This window comes from Mus pahari (assembly GCF_900095145.1).
Source record: "Mus pahari chromosome 14 unlocalized genomic scaffold, PAHARI_EIJ_v1.1 14_unlocalized, whole genome shotgun sequence".
In the NCBI taxonomy this organism is placed as follows: Eukaryota; Metazoa; Chordata; class Mammalia; order Rodentia; family Muridae; genus Mus; species Mus pahari.
Genome location: NW_018391602.1, coordinates 38,794 through 63,887, shown reverse-complemented (window position 1 = coordinate 63,887; position 25,094 = coordinate 38,794). Strand labels below are relative to the sequence as shown.

The window sequence follows — 25,094 nt, the reverse complement described above, 5'->3', positions numbered from 1 at the left end:
CACTTCTCAGTTCTAGACCTTAAGGGTGCGTTTTTCTCTATTCCTCTAGATGTCCAGTCACAAAACATATTTGCTTTTACCTGGACAGATCCTGATACCCACTTTTCTACCCAACTGACATTGTCTACGTGACTGCTAGCCACACACCTCTCCTCTGGGGGTTGTGGGGGCAGTAACTTTGATAGGAGCCAGGGGTCCAGGAGACATTTTCAAACACCTTCCATCCCATGTAGGTGGAAATGACCACCCACCAGGTCCCACCGTGGTTTAAGACCTCAGCTCGACTGGAGACCAGGCTGTCTGTGTGTAGCCCATTGCCCCACATGAGTGTATGAATGACTTACTCTTCATCCTTTTTCTTTCTCTCTCACTCATAAAGAATTAATGAGCTCTGAGCCTCTGCTCAGCCAATGAGAATCCCCTGAATTAAAGAGTAAAGAGCCCAAGTGATTAAGCTTCCTTTTCCTAATCCACTACTGCAATCAGTAAGAGTTAATTATCAGAAACCATCAGCTCCAGAACAGTAAGGTGCTGACCAGAGGTCATCAGCCTCTGTCCTGCCTATCAGACATCAGTGCCTGGATGTCTGAATATCAGGGTGGGACCCTGCAGGTGAAGGTGACACATTCAGTTCACAACACTGGCTCCCAAGTCTGCTAAAACAAAGGGAGGACATGACAATCCAAGAATGACTTAAAACTGCAGTGATGATTAACCTTCATTGTCAACCTGATTACACTTAGAGTTTTCTAAGAAACATACTTAGTTTTGTCAGGGAGAATGTTTCCCAAAAGTTTGGCTGAGAAGGGCAGACCCACCCTGATATGCATGCTTCATCCCATGGTCTGGGGTCCTGGGTTGAATAAAAACCAGTATTCACCCCTCTCTGTGACCAGTCACCCCACAATCTAATCCTCATAACCAGAGGCCCTCTCAATACCACCCCACCCCTACCCAACTCCACCCTCGGGTGTGTTGTCATAGCAACCAGAAATGTCAGCAATAACTCAGAGAGCAATAAGTAGAACTAAGCTATAAACATATAATAGACATCGTCTTTGGTGGAGCTGGATTCATGAATAGGGATGAAACCCTAAGTCATCCAAGTTACACCCTCAACAAACACTTTTGTATCTTGTTTACTTGTTTAAGACATGGTCTTGTGTACTTTCTTTAGCTCCTTCATTGGGGACCCTGTGCTCCATCCAAATGGATGACTGTGAGCATCCACTTCTGTATTTGCCAAGAAGTGGCAGAGCCTCTCCCGAGACAGCTATATCAGGCTCCTGTCAGCAAAATCTTGTTGGCATCTGCAATAGTGTCTGGGCTTGGTGGTTGTTTATGGAATGGATCCCCAGGTGGGGCAGTCTCTGAATGGTCATTCCTTCAGTCTCTGCTCTGAACTTTGTCTCTGTAACTCCTTCCATAGATATTTTGTTCCCCCTTCTAAGAAGGATTGAAGTATACACACTTTGGTCTTCCTTCTTCTTGAGTTTCATGTGTTTTTCAAATTGTGTCTTGGGTATTCTGAATTTCTGGGCTAATATCCACTTATTAGTGAGTGTATATCATGTGTGTTCTTTTGTGATTGGGTTACCTCACTCAGGATGATATCCTTCAGATCCATCCATTTGTCTAAGAATTTCATAAATTCATTGTTTTTAATAGCTGCGTAGTACTCCATTGTGTACACATTTTCTGAATCCATTCCTCTGTTAAGGGACATCTGGGTTCTTTCCAGCTTCTGGATATTATAAATAAGGCTGCTATGATCATAGTGGAGCATGTGTTCTTATTACAAGTTGGAGCATCTTCTGGGTATATGCCCAGGAGTGGTATTGCTGGATCTTCTGGTAGTACTATGTCCAATTTGGCACCACCAAACCAATTTCCAGAGTGGTTGTACCAGCTCGCAATCCCACCAGCAATGGAGGAGTGTTCCTCTTTCTCCACATGCTCACCAGCATCTGCTGTCACCTGAGTTTTTGATCTTAGCCATTCTGACTGGTGTGAGGTGGAATCTCAGGGATGTTTTGATTTGCATTTCCCTGATGATTAAGGATGTTAAACATTTTTTTAGGTGAGTCTCAGCTATTCAGTATTCCTCAGTTGAAAATTCTTTGTTTAGCTCTGTACCCCATTTTTAATAGGGTTATTTGGTTTTCTGGAGTCCAACTTCTTGAGTTCTTTTTTTATATATATAGGATATTAGCCCTAGAGAAAGTACCCAGGGAGCTGAAGTGGTTTGTAGCCCTATAGGAGGACCAAAAATATGATCTAACCAGTACCCCCAGAGCTCCCTGGGACTAAACCACCAATCAAAGAAAACACACAGTGGGACTTGTGGCTCTAGTGTAGCAGAGGATGGCCTAGTCGGCCATCAATGGGAGGAGAGGCCCTTAGTCCTGCGAAGGTTCTATGCCCTGGTATGTTCTATGCCAGGGCCAGGAAGCAGGAGTAGGTGGGTTGGGGAGGGGATAGGGGATTTTCAGAGAGGAAAGTAGGAAAGGCGATAACATTTGAAATGTAAATAAACTATCTGATAATAAATAAATAAGAAAGAAAGAAAGAAAGAAAGAAAGAAAGGAAGGAAGGAAGAAAGAAAAGAAAGACAAGGTCTTGGATGTAGCTAAGGCTGACTGGAGCACCTTACATAGCCAGTTAGTAAGCCCTTCATTTTACTAACACCTATTATACTTTTACTGCAATATAGAATTATCAAGCCCCGCTGTGCTCAGTTAAAGTATATTTAGATCCATCTATGTTATTTCACGTGTATGAGTTTTTCCTTGCACACATGTCTCTGTGTCACTTGTGTGTATGGTGTCTGAAGAGGTCAGAAGATGGTATCACATTCCACGCAACTGGAAATGGGCTCTCACACCTTGTTGGTGTTCTTATCTCAGTTGGGGCAGAGCAGATAGATGGCAGTGTGTTGTTCATCTTAGCTTGATGTCTGGCTTGGTGGCTAAAGGTGTCACATGCCTAGGAGTCATTAAACTAAACTAAACTAAATTAAACTGGCAGCACAGTCCAGGAGGAGGAAGACAGACAGACAGACACCTACAGATACCCATGCCACCCACAGACCTGCCCTCCGGTGCACAGCACAAACACATAGACACATGCTTTCTACCATGCCAGGCAGCAGGGATGGAGGATGTCACCCAGAGCTTGCCACCCATGAGACCAGCCTGTAGCATGAGCCACCACAGTGTGCAAGTATGTGATTGTCCAATGGGAAAGAAAGAAGAAAAATGGAACTAGAGACAGGAGGGCGGAGAGGAGTAGCCTTTTGTGAGAGGCCATCCCCACCACCTGGAGCTGTGGTGAGATCTCAGTTCAAGCTGTGGCTGGGGGCCACGAATGAATCCCTGGCTATGCAGAGCCAGGGTTTGGTCTTTGTAGTTCATATTACAACCATAGAACATGGTATTGTCCCTGGTTGGGTCTGTTGTGTTGGAACCGAGGCTTGTCCAGACAGATCACACCAGACCAGTACAGTTCCATGGGAGAGGTTTATTGGGGGGCAGCGGGGGGGGTGAGAAGGACAAAAGGGGGAACAAAGATGAAGAGGGAAAGGGGAAGAGGTTGGGGGGGTCTGCCTTTTACTTGGGCTGTGATGTAACCACTAGCAGGTAAAGGTGGGAGATGGACCAGGTGGATGCTGGGAATGTGTGACAATTGCCATGGTAACAGATGCAGGAGTCCCTGTCACCTATGGGTGACTTCACTGTCATCACTGGATTCAGAGGTGACCTGCCAGTTCCTGACTGCAGAGCCAGTTCCTGATGCCAACATACCTCCCTTTTTCTTAGCATAAAGAAAAGGAAAAAGGGAGGGAGGGGAAGCTGACGGTGAAAGGGGAATGGGGGTGTTGGATCTCTGAAACTGATTCCTGCTGTCTAGGAATCAGATCACCATCGGGGTCCACTTGGCAAACGTTCACATCAGGCTCTGCTGTGGACAGGGGCTGGTAATCCTGTAACAGGAACCGATTAATAGTTTGGTTAGAAATTTTTTGTATTTCTCATTGAAGGAATGCAAAAACAATATTAATGAGTCAGGGAGTGAATAATAATGCCAGGAAGATGACAAGGAAAGATGAGTATCCACCTCCATATAGGGTTTTTGAAAATCCAGGAATCTGAGGCCTCAGCTTCCCTGAAATTCTGCATGTCTGATTATAGCTGTTGGATTTTATTTCTCACGATCCCAGATTGGTTGACGTAGAAACATCATTCTTCTTGGAGGAACAGGCAAAGACCACCTTCTTTGGCTGTCAGGTTATCTAGCCCCCATTGATTCTGAAGCACCACGTCTGCCAAATCATCGATCTGTTTCTGGACGGTAAGCATGGTTTCAGACATCTCTTGAAAACCGATGCTAATCTCAGAGGTGAACGTATCATATTGGGTTATGGAAGTAGTTATCGCTGCAAATCTAGTACCAGCACTTATGGCTGTTCCTACAGCGACCAGGAGCAGCGCAACCTGAGCTGCCTTCTTATGTTGGGCAGCTATCATATCTACAACTGGGATTGGCAGGGGCTCCTTTCCCTGGATTACTCCCAGTTCAGGGAAAAGGAGTACCAACATGCAAACTCCTCCTGGCTGGTAGGCAGTGATATACCTGAGTGTCACAAAGAATTGACGTGTTTTGGGCTGCAGGGCATTGTGGCAGAGATGAGGTATCAGGGTTGTGGTTAGATTGCAGTCCAGGGAGCTTAGTGTTCCTACAGAACAAGTCCTGGAGGTCTTAAAACAGTTTACCACACCAAAAAGAGGTATAGAGGAAAGGTATGGAGTCATGGCAACATCAGAGTCAGGGCAGATGACAAAAGGTGAGGTAAGGTTACGTGGCAGTATCACTGGAGAGCCAGTAAGTGGCAATTGTGAGTTATTTTCAGGGGTGACACGTAGCCAACAGTCTTTAAAGTGACGAAGCCTGCTGACATTAAGGAGTGGGTAAGCCAAGGTCAAGGTCTGAAGCAAAAGGCAAAATGACAAGTTAGTGCCATTTATGAGGAGGGATATCAAGGAGGTAAGGGCCTTGGAGGGGTGTTTGATCACTTCTCCTACTTTTCCGATATCTAGAGGTTGCGCAATTGAGACATATTGTCTCTGGATGTGGGTAGTACTTACTGGGGACCCAGCTTGGTTTTTACAGTAGAGCTCACCAACAACTCCAGTCTCCTACCTGGGATTCCATGGTTCTTGTATGTAGAAAAAGAGTGTCTTGTGTTGTTGATAGAAGTGATAGGTCCATGATCCTAGCATGTATATCTGGCAAGACCAATATGGGCAGCCCTCGTATTTGTCTAGACACTTTCTACAATCACCTTTTGTCTGGTGAAAAAGAAAGCAAGCAACGAGATCATAATATTTAGATGGGATAACAGATATAGGGATGACAGAGGTTCGGATTGGCTCCAGGCGTTCAGCTATGGAGCAGTTTACTGACCCCATTTGGAAAGACTGTTATCAGTGGGTATAGCCTCCCCCAGTCTTGAGCAGGCTGAATCAGACCTATGCTGCCACTGTGAATGAGACCACCTAGGATGGAATCTTCTGTTCTATTGCTCTGTCACCTGCACCGCTCTTCTCCAAGACCCTGCTACCCACTGAGAGGCTGAACCCATCTTCCTGAGATATTTCTGAGATAGCTGACAACCTGTGGAACTGGCGACCTAATGCTAACAGCTCTAGCAGACTAAGTGCTAACAACTTGGCAACAAAGCATCAAGAAGCCTGGCATGGCAGGGGATGGGCCTCCCCCTTTATAAGCACAGACTCTTAGTAAACACTGGGCTTTGATCAGAATTTTGTCTTGGCCTCGTTTCTTCTCTCGCCATTTCCTCCCTTACAGTTCCAGCCTTCCACTCAGGAACCCATTTTGTGTGGCTGCGGGTGGCTATAAGTGGGGGTTTCTTGAACCCCAAATCTCCAGATGTAAGGGATACCCTAGATGGAAAAAACAGCAGGGAGGGGGGAGGGAGGAGGACGAGAAGCCCATGTCTAATCCAGTGGGGTCGATCTTGGCTGGAGTGGAGTCTCATTTTCTGGGACTAGGGACAAGGTGGTTGGTCTTGACATCTGGAGCTTAACAGAGCATGGTTAGGATCGACATGTATGAAGAATTTTTAAGTGGAGGGATGAAAGGTTTGAGGTGAGACAGGTGGACTCAATGAGAGCATCCCTTAAGTTTGGCAGCTGTAGGGGTCATGAGGATTACCTTGAAAGGGCCCTGCCATTTAGGAGGGAGGTTCAAGGGCCAATGGTCTGGAGAGGATAGAAGGACCTGATCTTCAGTGTTGACAGGCAGTGTACAGGGGACAGTGTGTGGCTGTGGTAAATAATAGTCACCAAAGTTCCATAGGGAGAGTGGTGAGTATGGTCTGGGAGGGGAGAGCATTTAGGTGAAAGACCAGGAGTTAGGACCAGACGTCCATACATGAGTTCAAAGGCTGAGATGAGGGGAGGTCACTTGGGGAGAGCTCATAGCCTGAAAAAAGCCAGAGGTGGGCATTTTATCCCATCGAGGTGTGTTTCTGTTACAGCTTGACAAGAGTGGTTTTTAAAGAGCAGTTAGTTCTTTCTACCTTACCTGAAAATTAAGGGTGGTAGGGAATATGAAAATGCCAGGGGATGTCTAGGGCCTTAGATAGAGTTTGAAACATTTGGGGAGTAAATTCAGGACCACTGTCTGACTGGAGGGAGGCTGGGATACCAAATCGGGGGATGATATCTAGAAGGAGATCACAAACTGTCTGAGCCCTTTTGTTAATTGTGGGAAATGACTCCATCCACCCCCAAAGGCCAGGAGGTACTTGGCACATTTGGCAGTGGGCATGTGGGTAAAGTCAAGTTGCCAGTCAGTTCCAGGGAGGGAACCTCTAGCCTGGCGGGTAGGAAAAGGGGTGCTACTATACTTTGAGTTGGAGTTTGACATCTGACAGATTTTGCAAGAGGTAGTGATAGATTCTAAGAAACTTAAGTCCTCAGGAGTAGGCTGTAGGTAGGTCTTAACAAAATAAGACAACACTTGGCTATTAGGATGAAAAAGTTGTTGAAGCTAGGACAGAGTTTAACAAGTGTCAGGGAGTGAGGGTGGGGATGCTGGTTGTAGTGCAAGAATGTCCTGAGGAGGGTGAGACAAGTCTAGTCCCCTAAGGCCCACAGCTCTAGCTGCCTCATTGGCTCAGTTGTTTCCCTTGGAGACAATAGAGTCATCTGTCTGGTAGGATCTGCAGTGGACAATCCCAATAGTTGTGCGGAGATGGGAATCCTTTAACATGGCCATAATTTGGTTTGCATTAGTTATTGATCTTCCTTTAGTCATAAGTAACCCTAGCTCCTTCCAGATAGCAGTGTGGGACAGAAGGATATGGAAAGCATATTTGGAATATGTGAAGATGTTGAGGGATTATGCCAGTTGAAAGACACAAGTAAGGGCTATTAGTTCAGCCTATTGATTGATGGTAGGAGCAGGAAAGGGCCTTTGCCTCAATCACCTCTGTGTCTGACACTATGGTATAGCCAGCTCTTCTGGCCGCTTCATGTAGAAAGGAGCTTCCATCTATATACAAGGTGTAGATGGTCTGAGGCAATGTGCCCTCCTATATGTGCAAAAGATGAGGTATTATTTATTCTAACGTTTCAGTGCAGGAGTGAGAAGTGGTTAGTATTTGGTCGAGGAAGAAGATTGGAAATATTAAGAGACAGGCATGATTGGAAGGTGAATGTGGGGTCTTCTATTAATGCTACTTGAAGAGAAAGAACCCTGGAGGGAGGTAGAGTCTGTAAGCCTTTTTAAGTTAGGAGCTGTAACAGGTTATGAGAAGAGAAGACAGTTATAGGTGACCAAAGGTTAGTTGTTTTTTTGTTTTGTTTTGTTTTGTTTTGTTTTGCTTTTGACTTTCAAATAAGAAGTTCAACAGCTGCTAAGGTATGAATGCAAGGTACCCATCCCTGGATGATTAGCTCTAGTTTTCTTGACAAGTATGCCAAAGGTGTAAAAGAAGGTCCCAATTGGTGACCTAGGACTCCAAGGGCAAATCCCTCTTTTTCAGGTACGTAGAGGGAAAAAGGGTGAGTTACATCAGGGAGATGTAAGGCTGGGGCCTTAAGGAGAGCCTGTTGGAGCCTTTGAAAGGGCTTGGTATCAGGTTTGAGAAGAGGTTCGTGGATGGGGCCTAACGCTGTTTCATATAAGAGGTGAGAAAGACGGAAAAGGAAGGAACCCAGGAACATAAAAAACTAGCTATTCCTAGGAATGATAAAGTCACTTCCTTTGTAGAAGGAACAGTTAGAAACTGAATCAGAACCTTTCTATCTAAGGTTGTAGGTTGGGGTAACTGTTAGTCCCAAATAGGTGACCTAAGGAGTAGACAGTTGGACTTTAGAAGGTGAGACCCTGTAGCCTCTACTGGAAAGGATATTCAGAAAAGCCCAGGTGTCAGCTTGGCTAATTTTTAGAGAAGGGCTACAGAGAAGTAAATCATCTACATAATGAACAATCTTAGATTTAGGGAGAGACAGAGAAACTAAGTCAGAAGTCAGGACCTGGCCAAATAGGTATGGGCCGTTCCAGAATCCCTGAGGTAGAACAGTCCAGGTCAGTTGGGTAGAGAAGTGGGTATCAGGATCTGTTTAGTTAAAGATGAATATGTTCTGTGACTGGACATCAGGAAGGATAGAGAAGACTCCATCCTTGAGATCTAGGACTGAGAAATAGGAAGTCCCAGAGAAGATAGTGGAAAGAAGTGTGTAAGGGTTAACCACAACAGGATAGAGAGAAACCACTGCAGGATTAATATGCCTAAGGTCTTGAACCAGACAATAGGTTCCATTAGGTTTCTTAACTGCTAGCATAGAGGTGTTAAAGGGGGAAGAGGTAGGGCGAAGGAGGTTTTTTTCCTTAAGAGGTAAGAAATGATAGGCTTAAGTCCCCTGAGGCTCTAGAGAAAGAGAGGGTATTGAGCTTGGGTTATGTACCCGGTAGAGTCCAGTAACTGGATTACAACAGGAGGAGGATATTTAGCAACAGAGGGGTTTAGCAACTTGGGGCTCTACCTGAGAAGCTGGTAAAGGAAACAACATATTAGGGTTAGTAGGTTGACTGGCTAGAAGAAGGAGCAGAGGGGCTGCTGGTGAGCTTAGGTTTAGGCAGATGGGGGAAGCAAAAGAAATAGAGGCTCCCAACGTAGCTAGAAGATTCCTTCCCATAAGGGGACAGGACATGTTAGCATTACCAGAAAGGAATGGGTGAGAGGTACACCCATAAACATGTAACTAAGTGGTGGGGTCTGGTGAAGAAGGTAAGGTTGTCCTCCTACCCTGACGAGAGAGAGATGAGAGGGGGAAGTGGGTCCCCAAACTCCGTCAGGACCGAGTAAGTGACCCCAGTGTCCAAGAGGAAGGAGACAGGCTGCCCACCTATCATGATGACTGCCCAAGGCTCCCTGCTAGTGATGGCCATGGTCAGGTCAAGGGAGCTTGGCCTCTTCAGTCATCCATAGCTAAGCCTAGGTGATTGGCTGGAGGGTTACCTGGGAGTGTTGGCCCTCTGTCCTCTTGGAGCTTTTGAAAAATCAAGAGGAATTTATTGCTCAGTGCGCTAGGGTTGTCCCAGACCCGAAGGAGATGTGGCGACCCCCAGCACCTGTTCAGAGAGTTTTTATATGGTTTCCAGGAACAGAATAGAGCAGTAGCAACTAGGCACAATATGTTTGGTGGGACAGTGCACCCTCTAAAATGGTTGGTCTTTAGGGAATGAGGTGATAAGAACTTCCCTTGTCTGAAGGTGGGCAACAGTCCATCCTGCAGAATGTGTCCCAACCTGCAGGTCGGTTCCTGCCCTGTGGTCTGAGAAATGTTAATTAGCCTCTCCCTTCTGGAGGGGCAAGTGTTTCATGGCCTTCCCAAAGTTCCTAAGCTGGCCTTTTCAGAGTAATGTACTGAAACTCTTCAATAAAGGTGGAGGAGTTAGAGGTATAGGAACCCAGTCTGCTTTCTATTTAAGAAAGTTAACTCATCAAGAAAGGAACATGTACTCTAACAAGGCAATCTACCCCAGCAACTTCTCTTAAAGGAAGGACTGATGCTGGGTCAGGTGTCCCCACAGGATAAGGACTTGGGGGTTTGACTATGGACTTAGAGAGAGTGATAGGAGGGGTGAAGTTCAGTGCCAATACAGGGCAATGGGAGTGACCTGCAGCTGGCACAGGAAGAGGGAAGGGGTCTGGAGAGGTCGAGGAATGAGGCTCTGGGGTCCTTTGTGAGAAGAAGTAAGTGAGGCAGTGGTTTGGTGTAATGTTTCTCTGCGTCACACGCATACCGGCGCCGTGTCTGCGTGGGCAGAAAACTCCTTGGGTTCGTACTGCAGAGCTAAGCTTCCTGAAAATAGAGATGAGCTACAAGAAAGAATACTATTTATTAATTACACGCGGGAGAACCCAACCCTCTCCCGCATGTCTCATTGTCTCTGCTGAGTGTGTCTTTCAGCGCCGCATCGTCACAATGTCCCAATCTCTCAATGGCACATGGTCCGATCCTCAGCGGAGCTGTGTCCAGAAGGCGGGTCCAATCGAGTAGGCGTGANAACATTGGTGGTTGGTCCGGGCGACGCGTGGGCGTTGACAGTGGGCGGTCCGAGGACGCTGTATCCAGGATTCCAGGGGGCAACTCTTAACGTGTCTGCAAGAGGCGCAATACAATGCTTAGAGTTGCCAGTGGAGGCGGGCGGGACCCAACAGTTTGGGTTTTTGGAGACATGGAAACAAGTCTGTAGTGGAAAGGAGGCAGTTTGTTAACTGGATCCAGGGTTGTAGCATCATCTGGTGGAGGTTTCCTGGCTAAGAGAAGTTGGGTTGGGGAACAAGAAGAATAGAGAGGGGGTTAGAGCAAAGATAGGTAAACGCTTGGGCATAAGGGACCTCTTACCAAACTGCTAGCAGTACGTATGAAGATCCTGTAAAATAATTGGATCTAATGTGCCATTAAGTGGCCATTTAGAGCTGTTGTATAATGGGTACTGAATCCAGACCTTATTGCAGAGGTGTATTAGCTTTGATACCCTGAAGTCAGGCGTTAACTTTAGAGATTTTCCAGGAGACATTCCAGTGGGGAGCCCGGAGGCACGATTGAAGAAGATGAATCACGCATTGGGTGATGTCCCAAGAAAGTTCAATAACAAATACAAGTCAGGCTAGAAGTCCAGGTCATCATGTGGACCCTCTAGGGGCTATACAGTGATCCTTATACAGTGATCCTTATACAGTGATCCTTATACAGTGATCCTTATACAGTGATCCTTATACAGTGATCCTTATACAGTGATNTATACAGTGATCCTTATACAGTGATCCTTATACAGTGATCCTTATACAGTGATCCTTATACAGTGATCCTTATACAGTGATCCTTATACAGTGATTCACCAGAAAGCATTTCTACATAGGCCTAGGTATTTCTGAACAGCTGCAAGAGTCCAAGGGTGTGTGTGTGTGTGCAGGGTGAGAATCCACTTTCTAGAAGAAAATCACCCAAGGGTTGAAGTCCTTTCTTGCATGTCAGCTAAGAGACTGGACCATGGCTGTGAAATGCCAACCCCTTAGCCCATAGAGGTTGGCCAGGTCTTTTCTGGGAAATCAGGGCCCTCTCCACCAACTGGAGGAAAAACCTTACCAATCAACCGATATTTGTGTGAGAATTGTAGCAGTCAGGGATCAGGAAAAGTGGAATTATATGGTTGATGGGCCCATCCTAATGATCTTTGGCTCATGGCAGAAGCTAGCCCACGTGGTGGACCGCAGCAGCAGCAGCTCATGTGATAAAAGCCTGTGAGCCCCACAGCTCGGGTAGCGATGGTCTGTAGCTGCTGTAACAGAAATTCATGTGGCAGCATCGGTGGCTGTAATGGCAGCAGCTGGGAGTCAGTGACTGTAGTGGCTGTTGCAGCTGCGGTTGAAATTCACACGATGTGCCAGTGACAGCAGGCACACGGCACGAGTGTAGCATCTTTGACAGCAGTCAGACAAGGGCCTGATGAAGGATTTTCTGATTTTGTTCATCGACTCATGACAACATCAGGGAGGATTTTTGATAATGCAGAGGCAGGCGTAGACTATGTGAAACAGTTTGCATTTGAAAGTGCCAATCCTGCCTGTCAAGCAGCCATTAGATTCTACAGGAAGAAAACAGACATTACTGGGTACACCAGACTCTGTTCTCACATAGGGCCCTCCTACCAACGGGGCTTAGCTACGGCGGCTGCCATGCAAGGCCAGTCAGTAAGAGACTTCTTGGCAAGTAGAGACCAAAAGGCCTGTTTTAAGTGTGGCAAGTCTGTACATTTTACAAAAGATTGCAGGGTAGGAAACAAGTCAACTCAGACAGCCCGGGAAACAGCCTGGGCTATGGCCGAGTTGAAAACATGGAAAACATTGGGCTCATACGTGTAGATCCAAGACAGATATACAAGGGAACACCCTTTTCCCTAATCAGGGAAACCATAGCAGGGGCCAGCCCCAGGCTGCAAACCAACACAAGCCAAAACAGGCTTATGGGGCAGTCAGCTTCATGCCAGCAAGCAACAACCACCCCTTTTCAGAACAACCCCAGAAAGTGCAGGACTGGACCTCGGTTCCACCACCCACACAGTTCTAACCCCAGAAATGGGATCTCAGGCCCTACCCACGGAGTGTTCAGACCGCTCTATCCAAATGTGTTTGGCCTGATAGTGGGAAGAAACACTGTTACCATGCAGGGACTGCAAATTGTTCCTGGTGTTATAGACACTGATTATCAAGGAGAGATTAAGGTCATGGCCAAGGCAATACATACTATAGTCACCATCCCCACAGGAATGAGGATGGCTCAGCTACTGTTACTTCCATTGCTTCCTACTAATCACACATATAAGAGTCCTAAGAGAGGGGATCAAGGCTTTGGTTCCTCTGATGCATACTGGGTGCAGCCTATAGTTAAACAAAAACCTGTGATGACAATATGGCTTGATGGAAAGGCATTCCGAAGCTTGGTTGATACCAGGCCAAGGTGACTATTATAAAACAAAGCAATTGGCCCACCACCTGGCCTTTGTCCCCAACATTGACAAATCTAAGGAGTATTGGCCAAAGTCAAAATCCATAACAAAGCTCTAAGGTGCTGAAGTGGAAAGATAAAGAAGGAAATACAGGTAATATACAACCATGTGTCATCCTGGGCCTTCCCATTAATCTCTGGGGCCCAGATCTGTTATCCCAGCTGGGACTGATTATGTGCAGCCCCAATAAAGTAATCATGGCTCAGGTGATAAACTCTGGGTTTTCCCCAGGAAAAGGTTTAGGAAAAAACTAAAAAGGGGGAATGGTGCCCTACCAAGGAATCCCCAGAAATAAAATCTGATGCAGATAGATTTTTGGCATTCTGATACCAAAAAGAATTTTGCAACAATCCTCTGGAAAGACCCATTAACCAGAACCTGGAATGGGTCAGACCCAGTGCTTCTCTGGGGAAGAGGTTCTGTCTGCATATATTCCCAGACAGCAGATGCTGCATGATAGCTGCCAGGAAGATTGATTAAACAAATAGACAATAATAACAGATCCAGGGAGGAGAAACCCCTTGAGAACCCTGTTTCTTCTTTGCAGAGAACATGAAGACTCTCTTCAGACTGGAACAGATCAACCAGCATACGCCATATAGCCTGACTTGGGAAGTCTTTGGTGCCGATGGAGACATCATCACCAACGCCTCCCAGGTGGCTTCATTGGACTCTTGGTGTCGGACTTATGATTTAGTGGGGTACATCTCTTTGACTGTATAAACTGGGGTTAACACTCTGATGTGTGCCCTGCAGAAAATAGCTCTAAGAGAAAATGTGGAGGCTCTGACGAAGCATACTGTTCTAGCTGACATTGCATATCCATAGACCACATTTGGTGGTTCCCCTCCTATAGCCATGGACAAAATTAGAAAACTCTATGGCCATTCAGGGATATTACTCCTGTAATGGGAGACGACCAAGATACATAGACTACTTCCTCTCTTGTCTATCGGGTCCATACTGTCCAAAAAAAAAAATGATGGCTTTTGTAAGACAGCAGATAGACTTTATTCAAATGAAACCCATGCAGGTTCATTATCACAGGCTGGAAGTAGGGGACTCTAAAACCTCTGTCATGGATACTGACAAGGAATAGCCCCTAACTTACACGCTAAACCAAGTAGTCAATGATGGGTAAGAGAACACCTCAAGACCCCTGCCCCTAATTGGGAAGCCTCACCAACCTAAGACAGGAGCTCAACCAAAAAAAAAAAAAAAAAAAAGGCTATTGAGTGTCCAGAGATGGGAAAAGGGGGATGCTAGGGTCTATTCCAACCTAAGACAGACGTGGTTTCTGTATGTTTTCCCAGCCTTCCCTTTTGAAACAATTAAAAAGGGGGACCTGTTGGGAGCTGACTCTTAGCAAAAAGCGGCTACCATCTCTGCAGACATCTTGGGCTATTTGCTTACAAGTAGAACTTTTGCACCCTGATAAGTCTTGTTTCCTAACATGATGTTTTCGAAAGCAGCCTACCACAGGTGAACACACTCCGATAACATCTTGTTTTTCTCCTATACATCCTGGACCTGTGGTTAAGTGTCTCTAGCTGTACTCCCCAGTGAGTGAATATAGCCTTTCAGTAAATGAGACTTGAGAGTCAAGACTTGAGCAGATAGCCTGTGCTATCTCCATTCTTCGAGTCTCTTGCTCCTATGTCCCCACACTCTCTTTCGCAGACCCCATCGACTGACCCCCAGACAGGGTCAATATTTAGAGAGTGTTAGGTGATCTAAAATTTCATTGGTGAGTACTGAGGAGGTGACACAGGTCAGCTTCTGATTGGCTTGTGCCACGGGGTCAGGGGCCTGCATTCCTGTGTCATGAACACTTAACCACAGGGTGAGATAAGGGTACCCAGCACAGACAGCACATCCTAAGATAAAATATTTTCCCTTCCTTGTGGCTATTTCTGGTCTTTAGCATGGGAGATTTATGACCTTATTTCTGGAATTTATGATCTGTTCCTGGAACTGGTGACTTATGGCCTAGTTCCTGGGAATGGTGACTTTTCTTTTGAAGTAAGGACTGGTCCTAATGTGGGGACAAATGGGGTTTATGTTATCCTTTATCTCTCTCTCTCTTTTAAAAAAGATTTATTTATTATTATAAGTAAGTACACTGTAGCTGTCTTCAGACACACCAGAAGAGGACAACAGATCTCATTATGGGCAGTTGTGAGCCACCATGTGGTTGCTGGGTTTTGAACTCAGGACCTTCAGAAGAGCAGTTGGTGCTCTTACCCTCTAAGCCATCTCACCAGCCCTTATGTCATCCTTTCAATATGAGAGGGCAGAGAGATTAGCAGGATTGGGTTGCATGATTTGGAACTCACAAAGAATTCCAAAAAATCATTAAAAAAAAAAAGAAAGAAAGAAAGAAAGAAAGAAATATACAAACAACCTCCAAGATAATCAGCTATCAGGACTCTCCAAAAGATAACAACTCCCCACTAACTGATACAAAACTACAGACACTAAGGTTTTTTGGCAAAGGGAGAAGGAGATTCTCTGGGGGACACCCCTGCAGTGTGAGTAGACAACCCCCAGGATACAGATGCCCTTAACTATTGGTAATATGTTGCCTTGGTGTGATCGACAGTCCTGAAAGTGACCCCAGAAATGTCTTCAATTCACCAAGCTAGGCTGGGGTGCAGTTAATTCCTTGGATTGTGTTCAGAGCCTCTCTGGAATGGAACTGAGTTTCTCACATTGTCCTAAGAAAAGTCACAGCAACACGTCCAGTGGACACTAGAGGAAGCAAAAACGTGTTGGGGTGGGGGTGGGGGTGGGGGGGGAGAGTTAAGCACCCCCACCTGTAAGAACCAATCTTCTCTCCCACTGTTAGTGAAAAGACGGAGCCAATGTGCCCTCCTCAGGCTCATGCGAGCACAGGTGTAGCTGGGGGGCCTCGGAGCCACAGCGCAGGTGTTCACCTGTCAGTTCCTGCATCTCTTTTCTGACCCTCCTTCCTATTGACAGTGTATTCTGTAATCTCTCCAAATAATCTGGATTTACCTGGGGAACTAAAAAGTCCCAAAGATCTGCTCTCCTGAAAACAGAGAAAGGTTCTGAAACCCTGATCGGGAAAACATCCAGAAACCTGTTCAGGAGTCCTGAGCTGGACCAAGCTGGGTGGGAACCCTCAGGATGAAGACAGAGTAATTGGAACCCAGAGCAGTGAAGCAAGTCCAGGCAAAGGGCCAGGTTTGACTTCCTCTCTGAGGCCTCACCCTTGGTAGGTTTTCATTTCTCATTTGNTGTNAGGTTTCCATTTCTCAGAAAAGGAAAGCAGAACCTCCCCACCCTGTGTTGCCCTTCCAACCTCAAAGGGGGAGAATAACACCTACAGTAATTTCCTCCTTCATAGAACACTAAAAATCAGGGGAAGAGTGTAAGTGCTGACTTGAGACCATTTCTCAGAGGGAATCTTGCAGTTCTTTTTTCAACATTTACTAAACTGTTGCTTTTGTGTTTCTCTAACCTGTTTTTCCTTTCTTTGTCTCACCTTGTTTTTTAAAGCAGAGTTTTATCAAGCAAATTCCTGTGTACACAAAGTGTCTTAAGTGCTTGAACCTCTTACCTTCTCATCCCCAGTTCTGAGATTCCAGGCCTGTGTTACCATGTTTAGGTTTTGCATACCTTTAGCATAAAGGATGATGGGTTTCACTGTGTCCTTTCCATAGTTGTGTCCCGTTGTAGGTTGTTACATTCAATCATTGATTGCCTCTTCATCTCTCTCTCCCCCAAAAGACATCCTTCTGATTGCTAGGTTCTATAAACGAAGTGCCCATTAGTGTTCCCCCTCTCCCAGTCCAGTCAGTCTGACCTACACCCCTGAATCAGTGATCTCACCCACCCTGTCTGTAATACCACCCTCCTCACCCTCGATACCTAGAACACAGCCAGTGGGCTGCAGTAAGACTTTATTCAAACAGACTTTACATAGAGCAGGTGTCACACTTAGAGTTTCTATCACTGCAATGAAACATCAATACCAAAGTGCAAGTGGAGAGGGAAGGGATTATCTGGAGTGCACTTCCACAGTGTAACCAAACATGGGAGGGAGTCAGGAAGGCAATGCAAACAAGGCAAGCACCTGGAAGCAGGAGCTGATGCAGAACTTACACTCTGCCCCTGATTTTTAGTGTTCTATGAAGGAGGAAATTACTGTAGGTGTTATTCTCCCCCTTTGAGGTTGGAAGGGCAACACAGGGTGGGGAGGTTCTGCTTTCCTTTTCTGAGAAATGGAAACCTNACANCAAATGAGAAATGAAAACCTACCAAGGGTGAGGCCTCAGAGAGGAAGTCAAACCTGGCCCTTTGCCTGGACTTGCTTCACTGCTCTGGGTTCCAATTTTTTTTTTCAAATATTATTTATTTATACTAAAAAAAGAGAGAAACCCCAAAGATCACCAGGACATAAGACTCCGATATAATTTACAGGAAGGTTTATTCAGTGCAAACCTTCCCTGGGGCAGCAGGTTTGGTGATTGGCTCGTTTTAGGTGCCAAGACCCCTAACAGCTCTGGCCCGGCCATCTGGAGAACCTCAGATTATAAGCTACAGAAGAGAAGTGACTAGCACCCTTCTCAGCAGCTGCACCTTGGACCTGATTCTTTGTCTAAAGTTAGGTCTCCTGGCCTCTGCTAAGGTTTGTTTCTCAGTTTCTCAATCCCCTTACAGATGATGGTTGTGAGCCACTGCCCCAACCTGCAGAGATAATCAGCAGGGACCCAGGGCAAGGGAGAGAGGGTGTGGGAGGGACAAGAAACACGAAGAATGAGAGCAAGTCAATTGAAAAAAAAAAAACTTAATCTCTGAAAAATTTTATTCAGGGGTGGCAATAATAAGCAAGAGGAGGCTCCAAGGGAGGGTGGGGAGAGCCTGGGGGTTCTCTGAGTCAGGTGGCAATCTTCAGCTACTGGAACCAACAGTCACTGTTATGACCATGAATGTTCTGTTAGGATTATTTATGTAAGCTAGAAATTTTCCACAAGGCCATGGCTGAGGCCGTAGCTCCCAGCACTGAGCCACCATATTGACCTCAGGACCTCTAGAAGAGCAGTCAGTGCTCTTAGCCACTGAGCCATCTCTCCAACTGTTGGACCCACGCCAAGGAAGTCAGGGTGTCCCAGAAACACAAGAGACCTAGACCTTCTTGTTGCAAAAGCACGAGGTAGCTTTAATGGCGGAGCTTAGGCATCCATCTGGAGTTTCACCCATTCCTCTGTGGTAAACCTCTTCACACAGCTGCCTTCCACGTGCCAGGATTCAGGTTCTGCAGCGAACACTGCACAGCAGAATCTCTCCACTCTGAGCGCACACACATATGAACACACGGCTCCGGACTTGTGCACTTCGATGAATTTGCACGTGTACTTGATCTTCCCCTTCTCCTCACAGAAGTGAGTGACAGGCAGCTGTCGGATGCACTTTTCTATTTCACTCTCTAGACGCACAAGGTCACTCTTCTTTGCTTCAAAACCAATAATTTGCTGATTTTTGCCATCCAAACCAATGAACAAAAATCCCCCATCCCTGTTGGCGAAAGCTGAAACAGTTTGAGGGAGGAGCTCTTTGATGCGTTTTCGCAGGCGCTTCACTGAAAACAAGGTAACTTCAACATATCTGGATCTGGTAAAGGGGAAAGTTTCCTCATACTGAAATTCTGTCTTGTTAAAAAGTGCAGTAGCCAAATCCTCCAGTTGCCATTCTCCTTCCACTCCAGGGCAGGTTATGCCTGCAGGCAACTCCGGTCTGACACAGGGTCTCCCTCCAGTTTCCTCGAGGTCCTGGAGAAATTCCAGGGTAGCTGCGGCGCTCATTTCTACAGAGGATGACATGCTCCTTATGTACAAATTGGTTCTCAGGGTGCCAATAGGCAGTACAAAGATTTCCTGGCTCCACGGTTTCACATAGATATAAATGTAGCCTTCGCTCTCCGCGAAGTCCAGGTGCCACTGGACAAAGGGCAGACATTTACAAAGAGAGGCTTCCAAATCTAGTCCCAGGCCATCCCTAGTGAGACTATAATTTTCGTTTTCAATTTTAACCTTGATTTCTCCACCTCCCGAATTCAGGAGAGCACATACAGCTAGAGAGATGTTTGCATTCTCCTCTTTCCTGAGGTGGGAGTTCTTCATGTTCTTCCTATACTTCTCTCCAAGAGTGATTGCTCCGAGATTTAGAACCAGCTTACCATATTTGGCTTCCAGCTCAACACTGATGCCCATTTTCCCAGCAGCCTTCGCATTTTCCAGCTGAATGTCATTCCTGGAAAACAGAGCCGTTAGAATAAGAGCAAAGGGGGCTGGTGAGATGACTCAGCAGTTAAGAGCACTGACTGCTCTTCTGAAGGTTCTGAGTTCCAGTCCCAGCAACCACATGGTGGCTCATAACCACCCGTAATGAAATCTGACGCCCTCTTCTGGTGAGTCTGAAGACAACTACAGTGTACTTATGTATAATAGTAAATATATCTTATATATATATATATATATATATATATATAGAGAGAGAGAGAGAGAGAGAGAGAGAGAGAGAGAGCAAAGCAAGAGAGAGCATCTTCCATACCATGAGACTAACAGCAATAACTCACCCATTCCCAGTTAGCTCTCTCTCTCTCTCTCTCTCTCTCTCTCTCTCTCTCTCTCTCTCTCTTTGATTCAAGATGTGAGCTCTTCTGTCAACATGGACTATAACCCTCTAAAACCCTAAAGCAAATTGCTCTACAGGCTCGTCAGTGTGCAGGTGGAGAAATGGTTATTGTTTTTCTGTACTTTGCACTTATTAGCAGAACTTTTAGGCCTACTAGTTTTTAGGTGTAATGTTACAGGTATACTTGAGCCTGTTCAAATGTTCAATCCCATTTTAATTTTTGCTCATCTCTTTTCTTGTCCTTAATATTGTATTCAGTCTTCTTTCAATAAACCCTCAGTGGAATCTGTATTGATCTTTTCTGTACCATAGGCTTTAGTCATGCAATGATTTAGATGTGCTTATTTTATATCTATTGGTGTTTTGCCTGCATATATGTACCATGTGCATGCAGTAACCCTGGAGACCAGAAGATGGCATCATCTCCCCAAGAACTGGCGTTACAAGTGATGGTTAGCCCCATGTTGGTGCTGGGAAGTAAATCCTGGTGCTCCAGAAGAGCAGCCAGTGCCCTTAACCCCTGAGCTAGCTCTCTAGCCCAGTTTCAGATTATTTATGATTATTATGAATGTAAATAAGATGAAGAATAAAAAGACATCTGACATTGACCTCTGTACTCCAAACTCCAAACATGTTACAAGTAATCACTATTCCTTAATCCCAGTATCTTTTTCTATCTTAGGAAGGCTGTCCAGATATGAGCCCATTTGCTCCACTGACTCCATAGGGAAAAGCCCCTGTCTCCATCTGGAACCACCACTGAGAGCCATAGATGCTGGTGTCCACCTACTTTTCCAGCACACGGACTGCTAAAACATGAACTGTAGTTTTGTACATAGACTCCTATGTTTGAACAATTGTCCCCAGTTGATGGGAATGTTTCAGAAGGATATAGCAGGTGTAGCCTTGTTGGAGAAGGTATGTCGCTAGGGGTGGTCTTTGAAGTTTTAAGAGACTCACCCCATTCCCAGTTAGCTCTCTTTCTCTTTCTTTGATTCAAGATGTGAGAGCTCTCAGCTCTTCTGTCAACATGGACTATAACCCTCTAAAACCCTAAAGCAAATTAATTCTACTTTCATAAGTTGACTTGAGGTCTTAGTTATGGTTATTATTCTTATGACGAAACACCATGACCAAAAAGAAGATGAGGAGGGAAGTGTTTGGCTTATACTTCCACATCATACTCCATCACTGAAGGAAGTCAGAACAGGAACTCAAACAGGATGGGACCCTGGAGGCAGAAGCTTCTGCAGAGGCTATAGAGAGGTGCTGCTTACTGGCTTGTTCCCCATGGCTTTCTTAGTCTGGTTTCTTCCACAGAACCCAGGACCACTGACCCAGGGGATGGCACCACCTATAGTGGACTGGGCCCTCTTCCATCAATCACTAAGAAAGTGTCCTACAGGCTTGCTGGCAGCCCAGTCTTACAAAGACAATTTCTTCATCAAGGTTTCTCCTCTGAGTTGATTGATTATAGTTTGCGTCAGGTTGACATACACATAGCCAGCATAACCGACTGCTTGTCCATTGTAGTGGGTTGGACTGATGCTGCTTGTACTCTGATGCTAATATTGGTTCAAGATCTGGGTGCCCCAGAGACAAGGGTCTGCGCTAGACCTAAGTGACACCATGTGACCTTGCCTCCAAGTTCTTTCTTTCTTTTTTTTTTTCTCCCCCCCCCCAAGTTATTTCTGATTGGTGAATAAAGATGCCAATAACCTGGGCAGAAGAGCCGTAGGCAGGTTTTAGTGTTTCCGGGGTTGGGGCCGGAAGTAGTACCAGGAAGAAAGTGAAGAAGCCTCCCGCCGCCGCCACCACCACGGGTCAGATAGCTCATAAAATGTGGCCCTGAAGCCTGGCCAGTTGGATTTAAGAGGATCCCAGAAAAACACAGTAAGTAATAACTCGGAGTTATCGATAGGAAAGTAGATTCTAATAGCATAGAGGGTAGATATCTACCCAGCTCTTGTGCTATTTAAGGCTTATTGTAAATAATGAAAGCTGTGTGGGTCTTTTATCTGGGAACTGAATGATCAAGGCAGGGTAGAAACCAAAGTAACATATTTAAAATGTCAGCAATACTCAGTCTGACTGGAGTACATCACTGTTAAGCCACCACCTTTTTCCCCCCTTGTTCAAACCCACCAACTAAAAGCAAGCTTTCAAAATTCCTTTCAGTTCTTCCCTGTCAGAAGCTGCAGCCCCACCCTCTCCCATACTCTCCTAAACAGTCTCTGTTCTTCCCCATTCCCGCCCACCCGCCTGGGCACTCATACAGGACCCCCAGAGCCAGGCCCTGTTCTCAGCCAGCAAGCACCACAGCTCACACCAAAGTACAAAAGAACAATGGTCACGACACCCCCCAGCCCTGGGAAATTCAGAAATCACAGGTCTGTGGTGCAGTCACATTTACGGGGAGCTGTGGGCTAGCCTGGGATACTGGCCATTGCACTCGTACATCCGTGACTATGGAAAATTGTCCATTGTTTAAAATGTGCATCTTTTTAGGTATGTATCTGAGACTTCACAAAAACGAAACAAAACTGGGTGAGCTAAAACCCAGGCATGTAAACTCATTCACCACCCTGCAGTTTTAGGTCTGCTTTACCATTCAGACTCCCATCTGCTCCCTGACTCCCCACCCCCCGAAATTCTAGGGTTGACTAGAGAACGTTCTTGGAGACTTTGGTCTGGAATTTAAAGTGTCTTGTTAGCTGTCCTCAGAAGAAAAGAGCATGGCATCCAGATGCAGGCAGTGCAGATTGGCAGGCAAACACAGAGGCAGGGGCAGTAGTAGCTGCCCCTTGGAGAGTAAGGAGAGAGGGAGAATTCTTTGCACACTTCTGAGAGTGCTTGGCAGTTGGTGGAGGAGAACATTATAAGCTTTTCAGGGCTTCAGACACATTTACTTATCCTCCCACAGGATCATGTGGGGAACCCTCAAGATGCTCTGAAGACCAGCAGGAGCCTGATTTCCTAGGGACTAGAGGCTGCTTATGTCTTCTCCTGCCCCTGCTAACTATGCCAGGTGCCTGCTGTGAATAAAAGGGCCCCAGACACCACAGATATCTCTCCCTCTCCCTCTCCCTCTCCCTCTCCTTCTCCCTCTCCCCCTTTTCTCTTTTCCTCCTCTGCTCTCATTTCTCTCTGCTCCCTCTTAACCTTACCTCCTGTGTGTTTCCATGTTTCTCTCTGCCTGTCTGCCCTTATCTCTCCTTATTGTTTCAACTCCAAGGCACCTTTCACTCTCCTCTCCCAAATAAACCTCTTACACTCTTACAGACCAAGCAGAACCTAAGCTGTCTCCCTAGTCCTCCCCGGACCCAAGGAGACACAGGCATTTGCCCTCCCAGACAGCTCACCAGGTGCCCAATCCCTTTACAACCAGTTTGTTAACACTTTGTTAAAATGGGCTACCAAGGCTCTAAGGAGCCAGGATTCCAGTAGAGACAGAAACTAACCAAGGTTCCTGAGAGAGGTAGGGTTGTACTCATGACCCCCCATGTCCTCCCAAAGCAACTAGACTGTAGGGGGGGGGCTGGAAGTGAGAGACAGAAATGACATTAGGGGTGAGACTTGAGTAGGCTGTAAGTCAGTGGTCACATACCTGTGAGTTCTGTGGTTGCCTTGCTCAGTTGCCTCAAGTCCAGTGCCCATGCCAGCAGTCTTAGTGATGCAGGCTAGTGTCACCTGAGAAAGATCCTCTGTCTGCAACAAGCCCTGGCCAGCAGATGTCCTTGCCAGTGGGCTTTGGCACGTGGAAGAGCTCTTCTAACTGCAGCCCTGGTTGTGTGTTCACCCCTAAGCCCAAGTGAGTTCTTTGTTCCTTGCTGCATTTAAGCGATGCACACAGACTCCCTTCGACTGAGAATCCCAGAACTGTATTTAGTCACCCTCCAGGAAGTGAAAAACCCTGCCTCCACATGGGGTTTTCTATTGGTCAGATTTAAGCTCACAGTTGACTAATCAGATCTTTTCATTTCTACCTGCCTCAGGCATTCCCACGCAGCAAAGTCCCTTTGCTCAAAAGAGCAGGTGCCCTTGTTAATGCCCTTAGAGTCCCTCCAGTCCAGGGCTTAAAATGGGCACAGCAGGATTCTCTCTGCCAGCAGATTCCTAGAGCCCTCTGGGAATTCTCTCTGTGGGATTCCCAGGGCTTCCCTAAAGCAGCACACCCCTCCTGCCACTTTGTTACAGTAACACCTCCCTAATTTGTTAAGAAACTGATTGGGGTGGGGGGGTAGGGTGGGAGAGGGAGTTTGGGGGAAGGGAAAGGTAGTTGGAGATGGATGGGAGAGGGAGTTGGGGAGGAAGAAAGGCCAGGGCGGGGACCGGGAAAGGGGATAATGTTTGAAATGTAAATAAAGAAAATATCCAATTAAAAATAAATATACTTTAAAAAAAGAAAGAAAGAAAGAAAGAAAAGAAAAGAAATAGGGCTGGTGAGATGGCTCAGCAGTTGAAAGCACTGACTGCCCTTCCAGAGGTCCTGAGATCAATTCTCAGCAATCACATGGTGACTCATGACCATCTGTAATGGGATCCGATGCCCTTTTCTGATATGTCTGAATAGAACAACAGTGTACATGAAATAAATAAGTAAAACAGTTAAAAAAAAAAAAAAAAGGTAGTAGAGGCAGAGAAAGAGAATAGAGGAATAGAGACCAGCCATGAGCACATGGAGAAAGGGGGGGGGGGGAAGGGAATGGGGAAGAGGGGTGAGGGGACAGAGCAGGAACAAGAAGGCAAGAGAGAAACAAGAATAGAGAACAAGAGCTCTTTGTTCTGTTTGCACACCTGGCTTTGCTCATGCTCTGCCCAGCCTCCCTCTCTTACCCAGCCTCCTGCCCCCAGGCCCCCAAACCCCAGGCTTGGGAGTACAAAGGGCCGAAATGTTCGGTTCACTGTGGTTTCTCTGCTGTGAATCTCCTTGTATGGGGAGCATCACCCCATTCCGACTGCCTGCTGGAAGAAGTGCAGCCCAGAACTCCACTGTCCCTCCAGCCTAAGGGTCCAGAACAGGGCTCTTCCGGGTGGGTTGTTTCATTCTCTGTCACCACCAGACCAGCTCTGAGGAAACTGACTCAGAGACCTTTAGAATCTCTTCTTTAATCTCTAATTTAAGAAATAAAGTGCAGGAGGCTTCCTTCTGGAGGTGTCGAAGGTTGGTGGAAACATGCAAAACGTAAAGGAGAATATTTGCATCAGTACCCCAAAACCGAAGTAAGAAAAAAATCTCCTTCTGTACTTGGGTGTCAGGAGGTGAATGAGGAAGTTGCTAGGGGGAGTCCAATGAGTCACCCTCCTCCCATATCCCAAGCCACAAC

The 25,094-nt window shown here is 46.2% G+C and overlaps 1 protein-coding gene across 1 annotated transcript in view; it reads right to left on the bottom strand.

Moving 5' to 3' along the window:
• Nucleotides 1–23,618, bottom strand: part of LOC110314599 — a 62,835-nt gene extending 39,217 nt beyond the window's left edge. The window contains exons 1-4 of the mRNA XM_021188870.2: nt 23,375–23,618; nt 18,312–19,383; nt 4,317–4,985; nt 3,857–3,982 (exon numbers count right to left, since the gene is read on the bottom strand). Of these exons, the coding sequence (XP_021044529.2) occupies nt 3,857–3,982; nt 4,317–4,985; nt 18,312–19,383; nt 23,375–23,424 (1,917 nt within the window). The 5' untranslated portion in view covers nt 23,425–23,618. The remainder of the gene's footprint in view (nt 1–3,856; nt 3,983–4,316; nt 4,986–18,311; nt 19,384–23,374) is intronic.
• Between the last annotated feature and the right edge of the window lie 1,476 nt (nt 23,619–25,094).